This window comes from Limulus polyphemus, unplaced genomic scaffold (assembly GCF_000517525.1).
Source record: "Limulus polyphemus unplaced genomic scaffold, Limulus_polyphemus-2.1.2 Scaffold83, whole genome shotgun sequence".
In the NCBI taxonomy this organism is placed as follows: Eukaryota; Metazoa; Arthropoda; class Merostomata; order Xiphosura; family Limulidae; genus Limulus; species Limulus polyphemus.
In genome coordinates, this window is record NW_013665693.1 from 979,172 (window position 1) to 992,566 (window position 13,395).

General features: G+C 30.4%; 1 protein-coding gene across 2 annotated transcripts in view; it reads right to left on the reverse strand.

Moving 5' to 3' along the window:
* Positions 1-4,895: 4,895 nt before the first annotated feature.
* LOC106467822 overlaps positions 4,896-13,395 on the reverse strand; it is a 31,879-nt gene continuing 23,379 nt past the window's right edge. For both annotated transcript variants that reach the window (XM_022396746.1, XM_022396749.1), the window contains exons 12-13: positions 11,144-11,585; positions 4,896-11,025 (exon numbers count right to left, since the gene is read on the reverse strand). In XM_022396746.1, coding sequence (XP_022252454.1) covers positions 10,136-11,025; positions 11,144-11,585 — 1,332 coding nt within the window. In that variant the 3' untranslated portion in view covers positions 4,896-10,135. The remainder of the gene's footprint in view (positions 11,026-11,143; positions 11,586-13,395) is intronic.

Below are 13,395 nucleotides of genomic sequence, written 5' to 3' on the forward strand. Positions count from 1 at the left end.
CTTGACTTAAAGGCAAATAAAGCTATGACATTCAACTGAGCCATTGATGTTGGGTCTCCCAAATGATATGAGTGGCAATAAATGTTTATCAAGAGCTAAGGCTGTCACTGTTTGCAAGATCACAGATTGAAAGGCAGTAGTGATCCTTGTTTTCCAAATTATCAAGTGATGTTCACAGTATACATTGTACACAGTTAGAATGGTTTGTTAACCATAATATTAACACGACCAAACGGGTTTAGCATCATTCTTTCCAAACTATATAATAGAGTTTCACTAAGGAAGATATCTGATGATAGTTGCTTGAATTACTTCATAAGGTAGGATGGTCATGTGGTTGTAGAATTTTTTAACTGAGCCACAGAATGAAATTTTCTGATGTAAAATATCGTCTTACATTTCGATCAAATCACTCCCTTGATCTAGCTGAGTGGTAAGAACTCAAAGGAACATATCACCTGGTACTAGCTATATATACGGAAAGCATGTCAATTTTACATGGAGTGAAGGAGTTTTGTTTCATCTGATTCTACGTTGGCATACAGTAGTAAAAATGAGTATTAATCCTGGCAGACGAGTATTTTAGTTGAAAGGTCATACTTCCATTGATTTTTGCTGGTTATCATTTATATGTTGATGTCCAAAAGAAAAACGAAATTAGTGTGACGGTTCCCAGGTGGCAATACATTGTGGGACTATAATTACCAAGATATAGCTTCATAAAGTGCCTGAGAATGTAACCAAAGTAATTTACAAGGAGCTAAGGGTAGTCCGTTGTTAGTTACTAGAGTATATGACAATGTGTAATGGTGATATATGTGTATAGCAATAAATATATATTTGAGGTCTTGCACATGTGCGTGTAAAGTCGTTCAAGAGTGTTGTATACCTCGAATGAAACATTTACACAAATAATGCAAAAATTTGGGATCTTCTTTCCATTAAACGTTTTGCACTAGCTTTTGATGTGATTTACATAAGCTTTCACCGCGTGGTGTTATTTTCTCCCACCCTCATCAACAATACACTTACTATCTGCAATTATACATTATTGCACTTTTTACTGAAGCAATGTTCAGAAAATACTCATTAACCTGTGTCCTTATTGAAAAATTTTCAATCTGCCTGACTTTTTCAAGTAACTTCACACACCTCACAACCAAATAAGACTGGGTAAATCAGTTTACATTTGATATGATATCTAAGATACTGTTACATCTCCGTTTGTTAATTAACTTTCCGTAACTTCGTTTCCGACGAAACTTTAACGACACAAGTCTTTACTTAATAAAACTGGTTTATTCTTTCCGAATATAACTTTACCGATACACTCAACTTCAACAATCGCGCTAAAACAAACACTATAACGAACGAACGTTAGCTTCAACAATACCCTGTGACTGCAGTTCAATTACTCACTATCTAACATTACATTCCCCTCTTTTATATACCAGCCTACCCTATCTAGCAAATACTAGAGCATTCGCCAAAGTACATGATAGTTCTAGAAACGTTGCGTCACAGTAGTCATGTGACTCGCTGACGCAACAATACTATATGTGAATTTTATTTATGATTGATAATTTCACCCACTCATGAATATTTCAGTTTGATCAAATCAAAATTTCTTATAAATATTCTTTGTGAAAAATACTATTTAAAATTGTTTCCTCTCAGACATAGCACAAATTTCTTTGTTACTATTATCTCCTCCATAAAAATACACTACCTACCAAATATTTCAGTGTCAAAGTAGAAACATCCTCTCACTAGCATTAATGAAAGTAACAGGTGCACTATATTTTAAATTATACCTCCCAGGTCAATTACAGTTAACTTCATAACACAAAGTATTAAAATCATAGATCAAATATTTTGTTTCCATGCACATGTTGCTTACTGAATTTTATTCTACCTCTCCTTGTTAATGCCCGCTTTGCTCACAGAAGTATTGCTGTAATGCAAGAATGTAGATGATAACAGTATAATTTGCTTGTAGGACATATGATACCAAAAAGTTATGGCCTCTCCTACAATGAATGAGAATGACTAGTCACGTGGGTAAATCTTACATTTCCTGTTAAGTAAGAAACCTGAGAGTTAAACAGCAAGACATCTTGAGGGAGGAAAATCTGTTATAATTTCACTAGTCCAAGAGAAGGTTACTGTCCAAATGCAAGTGTGCACACTGTATTTTGTACTTTTGATTTAAATAAAGATTATGTTAATTTTGTATCATATGTCATGCTCAGTGTTTTTTATTTCTTACCTTAAAACGTTTTAGAAATTCAGCACCATTTCATAATTTATCCTGCCAATTCTTTCGTTATAAAGTGGACCTACATAATACTGTTTGAGGAAATCAGATGAAGATGAAAATACCACATATATGTTATTCATTTAACTATCAACCCCATACCTTGACAACTGAGAATTAGAATTTCATCAGCCTACTTTTTTCATCACAGTTTTATTTTTTCAATTATCTTAATATTTTCACTTTGTACTGAAGTATTTGTAGACAAATTTAGTCATATTTCAAAAAAAAGTTTCTTATAACTCCAGAAGTAATGACAATGAAGACTGATTCACAATCAATCTTGGTCTTACATGTTATGTGGTATTTTCATGCGCACTGATTTCCCTTAAGAGTAATTGGTTAGGATCACCAGAATAACTAACAGTCCAATTAGAAAAGGTATCATGGAGAAAAATCTCAATTATTTGACTTTGACTGAGTTAAGAAAAGAAATGGACTGGACACAAGGTAAAACAACGTTAAACAATCTTTAACAAATGCCAAATACAAACAAAGTTTTAATACATGGATGACAATGCCTTTACTGGAATAAAGAACAATACAATGTGAAGAAGAATTCCATGAAGAATTGTAATGTGTGAAGAAGAACCCCTAGTGGTTATATTCCAGTTATACTTACCTGACTTTAAGGTAAACTATGATTTGTAACACACATTGGTTGTTCACTCAGTTTCTTAAGAAGCACTTTCAATATGTTAGTCTTAGGCCAATAGCTCAAAAGGTTACCATTTTCTTCTTTACCTCAAATTACTTGTTATTAGAAGAAACTGTATATTAGAGATCACATTATTTGATCCATTTTGACAAAAAAGCACAAGAAAGGGTGCACAAAATAATATAGCTTCTTATGAGGTTTTATCAAGTCTTGTTAATGGTAGAAAGAAATATATGAAGCTTCTTCGCATTGGTTTTTTTTGGGGGTGGGTGGGTGGAGGATTCTTTTCATAAATATAGTCTTAATTTTCTGGATGAAGGCATTGGTCATGCTCAACTTGAGATGTGGTTTCAGAGCCCTCTGTCGTCTTAACTGTTCTGCTGTGTTTCCTGTTTACGTGAAAAATAATGAAGAAACCCTTCTTCAAAATGTTGCATCCTTTGGCTCAACAAAACCTCACGGTGTGAACATTTCTCTGTAGAAAGAGCAGTCATATGCTTTTCCAATCACTGACCAAGTTTTCGAATTATCTTACAATATTGGTCATCACCATGTGCTTTTATGTGCATAAGAAATGCTTATCACATGATCATAGTTTTAGAATCACTCTGATTTTTACATTCATTTCCATAGAATGCAAATGATTTTTTGTAAAGCGTTATAGTCTAAGTATACAAAATGATTAAAACAGACATATGATATAGTAAAAAAGGGAGTTAACTATTTTCCTAAACAATTTCTACCACAATGATGAAATTAGTTTGGATGAAATTTTGGCAACGCTTTTGGCCATATAATAACTTTCTTGCTTTGAATAGACCACTGATAGAATGCTTAAGTTTTATCGATAATGTCAATGATCAAAATGTTTAGACGAAATGATGCTTTGTACATGAGAATGTCAATGTTATTGTGCAGACTGTCTTTTTTGTAACAAAATTTTAAAATTATGTAGTTTGTTAATTGTTCTAATTAGGAATACATTCTATATTTTCCCTGCAGATTCCATCGTTTGATGTGGTGTTTGAATAATATGAATACTGATAATGGTAGCCTGATGGAGATCATTGTAAGAACTAAACTTAGAGTTAATTTGTAATACAAAGTTGGTCATAATTTGGTCTGTTTAAGTAATGATTGAATAAGCAATTACAGATTCAAGGCCCGAATTGTAACTACTTAATGAGTGAAACTCCATAAATATAATGAAATAAGTGCACACTATACTGGTTTTCTCAAATATATATAAATTTACAGTGAATTTAATTACCTCAGTGATCAGTCACTAATTAGATCAAAATTAAGATTCATCAATAACATTGCATAAAAAAAACATTATGAGTAAACTAAATATCAACTTTACTGATGGTTAATCGATATTTGACACAGGGAGAAGCAGCATGACTGTAGCTGTACACATGTGATTCCGCTGAATTTAACACAACAAGATAAGCTGCAAAATATGCGAGTCATAAAAACCTATGATTAGTCAGATATACTGTGGCTATGTAGTTTGACAACACCCCTTTTTATTGTGTAGCTAAAAAAAACGTTTTGTTTAAAAAGTGAAGCAATATAAAATGTACAGCAAAATGCGTATTTATTTTTCTGAGGTATTAAAACAAGCTTTTTGAACTTAAAAGATAGATAACACAAATAACATTTTTTTTACATAATATAAAAATACTTCTTTCAAATGTGTATTGTTACATAATGAATATAAATACCAAAAATATAAAAATAATAACCAGGTATTTTAAGACATAGATTCTTACTAAAGTAAAAGAACCAAATTCATAAGATTTGTAACAAAAAATATTAAAACTCAATGATTATCAGAGCATATTCAAACAAATACTTAAAATCAAATATGTATAAAAATCTAAATACTTAATAAATGAAAATCAGAATGAACTATTATAGTTTTTTATTCCTTTTCTACTTTGACTTTCTTATGAAAAGGCAATAAAATATAAAAGCAGATTGCATTAAAACACACAGAATGTGCAGTTTTTAATAACAAATCAATAATATAGTTAACTGATTTACATAATGATATTCTCACTTTTTATTTCAGATCCATTCAGAAAATCTCAATCTTGCTAATAAAGTTGCTATGGAATTAAACAAAATTCAAGAATTCTGGCATAAAATGATGAAATGGAAAACAAACAAACAAACTGATCATAGAGAATGCTATAACTTTCTATTTAAACTTAAAAAAATCGATTCTGTAAATTAATTGATTTATTTAATTTTTTAAATACCACCAGGACACACATTTTAACAGAATTAACTACAACAAATTACACATTTGAACTAACAGAATGTACCTTGTAAAAGTATATTTAAATCTTGAATATCCAAAATAATTTAATGAAAATATTATTTTTATATTCATATCTATAATGCATTAATCTAAAAAAAAAGCCCAAAACACTAAATCTACTAAGCCTCTGAAATCTAAATCAATTAAAAGTGCAATAAAAATAATGTTTGTATGGAAAATATATTAAAAGAATTAGACTCAAATCAAAACAAGGAAGTGAAAATTAAAAAGTAAACATGAAACCTTTAGTGATTTCTAAACAACTGGAAAACAAATGCATAATTTATGGACATAGATTCTAAAGAGCATTGTGTTACATACTACTGTGTCCACATTCTACAATTTGACTTACAGAAGAAAGAACATAGAACAAATCAACTTAGAATTTGTTCTTCAGTGATCTGTGCATAAATTAGGTTAAATAAAATTGGATCCCAACAAGACAATATAACTTCATAAGCCACAATAAAAAAAATTATACATTTTGAAAGAATTTGGTACTTTATGAAATGTTGACTTAGTTTTCTATTTAAATTAATAATTTAATACTGCAAAAAATGTAATAGAACACAATATATTAAAGGAACTCATACAGCTGTTTCCAGCTTTGACCATTGAAAAGCTGGCAGTGTACATGTTACATTAACAAACAGGATTGGTTCTTTATAGTTAGCACTTCATTGTACCATATAGTTTTGAATCAATATTGCATTCCAAAAACTGTTTACAACACAAGCAAGAGTTTTTCCATACTAGGTACATTAATGTTTGTTTAATGTAATGTTCCAATCAGTACAGGATTACTACTTTTATACATGGAATTTGTACACAAACTTTAATGCTCCTACTTATGTGTTATTAAAATGAATCAAATAAAAAATGCTTTGTATCAATAAATGCTCACAAAATTAAATGGAAAGTGGCATACATAAGACCACATATAAATGCTTACAATATAATCACTTTGGTCAGAACTATTAACAAAATCAAAGATGATCAAAGATATTTTTTATATATATCACCTACACGCTTAACACCTGTTAACTTCTAATTCTATCCACCCTATTTATTATAGAAATACAATATATTTGGATGAATATTAACCAACTTGACACCACATATTAACAAATACCATTGAAAAATAGGGTAGGCTGTAGACTAAGAAAATGTACTATAATTAGACTTGAAAGCCTAGACTAATTCTTGGACCACAGCTCACCAAGTATTGTATCTATAAATGATACCATAACTTTAAACTTCACTAAAATGCACTCATCAAACTCACAAACATTAAACTCTTCTATAAACAACATTTAGTTTGCAACAGAGACACTATCCGGGTATCTTTGGTATATTCTTTTTTCTTTGTCACACAATAAACAATACCACACTTTTAAACACATAATGTCATATAAAAGATGATGAAACTCATCATCAAAACACAAAGTTATAATGCACAAAAATAATATATACTCAAAAAGTAACAAAGATATTGATACAGTTTTAACAGAATCTTACAAGTCTTCAAGAGATTATCTGCACATCATGAGTTTGAAGTAAGAAAAAGTAACAAAGATATTGATACAGTTTTAACAGAATCTTACAAGTCTTCAAGAGATTATCTGCACATCATGAGTTTGAAGTAAGAAAAAGGATTTCATGAGATTATTCATTTCAAAAAATTTGTTCGTCGCTGTTTGTGAACAAGGTATTATGGTTACATAAAGAGCCAATTAAACATATAGGATGAATACTCTACAAATATAATTTCCTTTTTAAGTTTCTGAACATTGTACCACGTGGTCAACTGCTCATTTATTTTACATGTATAGAAACATTTCTTTTACATATATATAGCAAATATGATTATAAAAATGTTTATCACACTAACTAATCAAAATTAAGAGAATACTAACCTCACACATAATAATAAGCAGAGTAAGAAACATACTAGACCTCCCATTACAGTTTTTAGTTCAAATGTACAGGAAGATCAAGTCATCAAATATCCTTAAGACAACATCATCTTGTACAAAATTGACATACAATGAAAAACAATAATACTGTTTAAATTTAGTGCATTACTACACATGAATATTTCATCTTAAGCCATATTTATGGCAAAAGAATATATCAATTGGTTTTATATAATTTTATTTTTATTAACCTTTCCTTGTATATGTGTTCAACACTTCTGAAGAGCTTAAACTTATGGATTTTACCATAAATAATTTCTGTAAGTGGTTACATTACAGTTACACTTACCTGACACTAGGGTAAACTATGATTTGTAAAACACATTAACTGTTCACTCAGTTTCTCAAGAAGTAAGTTCACTATGTTAGTCTTTGGCCAATAGCTCAAAAGGTTACCATTTTCTTCTTTACCTCAAATTACTTGTGATTATAAGAAATTATACATTAGAGCTCACATTATCTTATCCATTTTGACAAAAACCACAAGAAAGAATGCATATTTTTATAGTTGTTGCTTTCAGTAGAATAGTTTATATATATTAAATACTGACTGTGTCTTGTCTTATACAAAACATGCGAACACATTAAAATCACACTTTCAGAAACTGTAGAGCAAAAAGTACATTTATGTTATACATTTATGCCGATATATTTAAAATAACTAATTTATTGTTAAAGAATTATCAAAAGTAGAAAAAATATACGTAGCAGTATAAAATGATGGCTGAAAGTTCAAAAAGACAGTTTTAATTTAGTTTTTCAACTTATTATACATACTCAGATCATTGGCAAATAGTTCTTTGGTCTGAAAACTGAACAAGAATTTCTGGTGTACTATTTTCAATGCAAACCAAATCAAAGGATTTAATATAATTGTACTTTTGCTTATTTATTAACAGTATGCTAATAATCAAACACATATTTGAACTGATTAATTCAACTATTATTTACTAAATTGTGCATATTCTTACATTACAAACTTAATAATTTACATTAATTTTTTTTTATCTTTCACTGTTCCTATACACTACTGAATTAAGGACTCTAACAATAATTATTATTATTAACACCTTATCATGTAAATCATGTGTTAAAAATAAATAAAACTATTGTACATTAAATAATTTACAATATTTCATTCAAACGTGAATTTAACTCAATGTAACAACCACTATAATACTAATTTTCAAATGGCACAGAGAGAAAAAAAAAACAAAACAAATGGCACAACAGTCAAAAAAGGGGTAGGAGAAGGTTAAAGTATCCCAATAAAAATCAGAACATCCTATTATAAAAGCTACACGCCTTTTAAACATTAACTGATTTAATACAATCATGGTTAACAGCAAAATGCACCTCAAGTTGTAACTTTTTTAATATTATTTATATATGAATAAAGACATTAAAAACTTCAATAATAAATCTAAAGATATTTTTACACATTAGGAAACATAAGAAAAAAATACTAAAGCATTATGTAGATAATCTTCTAAAACTGACATAGAAGTACTTAGAATCCATAAAACAAAATATCTTGGAAATATTTATTGAATTAAACTGATTGTTATTAAAATTACATAAAAAATCATTAAATAGCCAATTTTTATTTTAAACATGTATATAATAAAAATTGTCTTTTAATACACAAGTTTTCACATTTGTTAAGTGATAAATATTTTTTTCCTCCAAACAATTTTCTCTACTATAATTATATTTAGTAAACATGACACGCATACACATGCACACCCATTTACATATGTATATAAATCAATGGAGAATTCTTTTATAATGCATAGAGGGCATGTCGTAACAACTGGAGAGTTCACATATATAGTTAAACTCATTGCACCTCCAAGTTTAAAGAAATTGAAAGCTTCTAAATTACAACTGTTTGTCTAACTATATTATGATTTAGTGAAAATGGTCTAACAACTAAATTTCAAGTGTACATGACAACACTCTTTACTAGCTAATTTACTATTATGGGGTATGCATTTATTTATATATATAAAACTGTACTGTATTGGAAAATACTATGAGAACATTTTGTTTGTTTGTTGTTAAGTGCAAAACTACACAATAGGCTATCTGTGCTATGCCTACTGCCATGAGTATCGAAACCCGGTTTTTAGCGTTGATAAACCTTCAAACCTACTGCTGAACCAATGAAGAGTACGAGAACACAAAAGAAATAGTTATTTGTATCAATGCAATCTTGAATCTTACATCTTTATACTGCATATAGATCATTTTAAAACAAATATGTTGACATTTATTCTAAAAAACTACTATTCAGTGTTCCATCTAAGCTGCGTGGCTGCACAACAACCAATCAAGTGCTGCACACTTCATTATTTCAGCCGAGCACATTGTCAGTAATGGTGAGGAGACTCAACACATTGAAGGCTTTAATGACCCTGGCAGTTGATAGACCTCAAGCCCAAATAACCTACTGGTAGCATTGCTAAGTGGCCTAATGATCCATTGGAGTCGATGGTCTAAAAATCTAGCATACAGTGGGCAATAGAGCTTTATATATAATTTGTGAGGAAATATTTGAATATAGGATTAACTTATTGCAGTATGCCATTTTAAAGCAACTGTTTTAAAGGCCAAAAATATTATGCCTATCTGATGAAACAATGCAATTTGATCATCATGAGTACTACAGTTTGAACATTATATTTAATTAGCTATGTGTATGTATTTAGTTATAATCTTGATCAACGTAGGTAGCTTACTTTGATCAGAAGTTAATACCAATAAGAGTAGTTATTACATGAAAAGTTAGGAGTAAGTCTTTCTAATTTAAATACAGCTATTAGAAATACATTGTCTACCATAAAAACAAACACTCATTTGGATACAGAACTGCTATGTCGTATATTTTCTCTGCTCACTGCTTTACACCGTAACCCTACACCTGAGGAGCTGGTGATTCGGGAGGAAGAAGGTGAGTGATGGAGTGAGCTAACTGATCTTCCATTTTCAAAAGAGTGGGCTACATATCTCTCAGTTGAACGTGACATTCTGGAAGAGAGAGGTTTCTTTCTCTGAAGCTCAGTATGTGGAGTATGAGGGACAACTGATTTACTCCGAGCTGTTGCTCCTATTGCAGAAGATGAAGAACTTCTACGATTTGATAGTTCACTACTTGCTTTGACTGGAGCCCTTCTTTGAGGCCTGGTTGGATGTCTCTGAGATGATGCAGGTGCATCAACATTTATAATAGGTCTTTCACTACGTTTTCTTGACTCGTCACGACCTAATGAATTCTGCTGGTTTTGCAGCTTTCGTTGCAGCTCTTGCTCCAGCAACTCTGCCTCTTGGAGGCAGTGGCTGACTAAAGAAGATTCCACATCAATTTCTGACATAAGATCTTTGTTTATCTCACCACTTCCAAATTCTTCTGAAGATACTGGGGAAAAACTTTTGGTAAGTACTTCCGCAGACCTTGCTTCTGAAAGAAAAGTTTTGTCACAACTATCTGAACTCTGAGGTATGATGTCTGACTTTACTGTAAAAGGAGACACTTTAGCAACCTGACTGTTTTTTCCTCCAGGTAAAGAAGAAATACCTTCCATTTTTGTGGGAAATTGAGAGAGAGAAGTGCTTCTAACTTTTGCCTGCTGATCACTTGGAATCTTCTGTTTGTCATCTTTTACTTGATGAGATGCTATAAAGGAAGAATCCCTTACAGGAGAAGTAACATTACTCTTGGACTTTGGATGAACCTCAGGATTAACTGAAAACAAAAAGGGATACACTAAAAATTGCTTGAAAATAACTTATCTAAATCAATAACTGTTAAGCTTGCACAACCTGGACAAAATAAGCTGTTAGATAGATGTTAGTGAACTAACCTTTTAATGACTCATTTCTTTGTCTCGATTTTCTACTTTTATCAGACATAGTTGGGTCAGAATGTTTATCAGTACTAAGATCACAATCTTCCAATGAAATCAAAGAAGTGGTCGTAGAAACGTCTGGTGAAGTTCCAGAATCTTCATCTTTGTTTTTCTTTAGGAGCTTGGTCACCTCATGGCTAATACCAGAGGGAGCTGTTGACCACTTACATGTGGAGCTGCCTGGGATTGTTTTGATAGAGAATTTGTGACTGTAGTTTTGGTTTATTTTATCAGGAGAAGATTTTCTAACAGAGGCTAGTGTAATATCCTGACCCCGAAACTGTTTTTTCCCCTGTTTTGCCTCACTATTCAACTTGCTGTTTCTGTTCTTAACAGGAAACGTAGCACATTTATTTTCTGAATCCAAACTATAATCCTCTTGAGTCTTCTTAACTTTCTGTCCATAAAGAAACAAATGTGACTTAATATCAAATTTTATATAAGTTTAAGAATTACAATAAATAATCATAATTGTAAGATTTTTAAATCAAAGCCCCAATATACACAGTTTAACCCTATTGATAAGGGTTTTCCTATGGTCAGTGGTCAAAGGGCATGTCATCATGTTTGTAGACTTACATTCAAAATTTTATTGAACTACTATTTTATGAATGTATGTCATACAGTTTGGTATCAAATTGTATATTATAAGTCAAATTTTAGTATTACATATTAATTAATTTCTTTCTTTAAATGTATATGTTAAAAAAAAATCCTGAATATTGATTTCTGTGTCATGTGATATGTTGAATGCAACTTTGGTACAAATTAGATGTTTGTGATGTCCAAATACAAAGTCTAAAGTTTCTTATGAATTAGAAACTCAAATTACCAATACTGACAGGCTAGAATATCTTATCTTTTCTATTTGCTGAGATATCACTATATTTAGTGAATCAAACGCAGTGGCCATGCCCACCTCTTACATTTTTGGAAATACTTGCTTACGTACACCCACTTTGCTCTATCATGTGTTTATAACCAATCAAAAGCTCAAAATTCCCCCATCTGGTTTTTTCAGCCTCTATAAGGTGGGAATTTCCCAAGATTATTTCTTTTGTCTCCAATCTCAGAAAGGAGTAAGTGAAAATGTTCGAAAAACAATATTTTTTTCAGACCCAAATACAGTTTAGTTAGTACGTCTGATAAATTACAGTGGAATTCTGTAATATTGATAGAGTAATTTATAATTTTTTTGTTATTTCAAAATGCATATATAAAATCTAAAAAAGTTATTTTGTTTTACATCCTCCATGTGCAAAATTTGGCAAGGCTTAACATGCAAGGTACAACAAGCAAGTACAGACTTCTTTACAATCCTAAATAGTAGAGATTGTTGTTTTCTATATATCTTTATTTACTGTTCTATGTTTTAAGAAAAATAACTGAAATGTAAGAAGTTATTTGTAAATAGTAATAATATATATAAAATACATATGTAATGTATTATAACCGAAATGTGACTGTATTTTACAAAATACTGGTCCACTAGAACAAAGCCAAGACAGGTCACTTTATTAAAGCCAGTTTTATACTATTGGATACAGTAAAATGAGGGCACATGCACCACAACTTCTGTAATGCTAGTCAGACATGGCTGAAAGGTCAATAAAATAAAAAATAATAAATATATAGATGTATAATGTTATGAGATTCAAGCTATTTAGACTAAACGTTTGTAATTTCATGTTATAATATGCAGTCATTCTAGAACAAAAAAAGCATAATTTATATCTATTCCCTAATTTTCTATGGTGTTTGCGAGGTCAGTCAAATTGACTAAATCCATACAGAGATACAATAGTGAAAATAACAGATAAAATAAAGTTTTTTCTAAAAAAGTTTGATAATTATGTGGAGGTTATATAGATTTTGCATGTGAAATTTGACAATTTTCTGATGCATAAAAGTATTTTTAATCTTAAAATCAAAATTATTTTGGATGTTGGGTAGTCAACATTCAAAAAGAAAAAGTGCATGAGCAAATTATTATTTGAAAAATACTAAAACCTGATATAAAATTTGATATTTTGTGTATCAATGCCTTGTAAAACTTACCAATAATCTGTAAAATTTCGTGAAGATACATATACTGTATTAAAAGAAAACTGCACAAAATGGTCAGTCCCTGGGATATTGGATATTTTGCCTTGAACATTATATTTTGATGACATTTAAAGACACTTGCATGTTCCTTCTTCAGACAC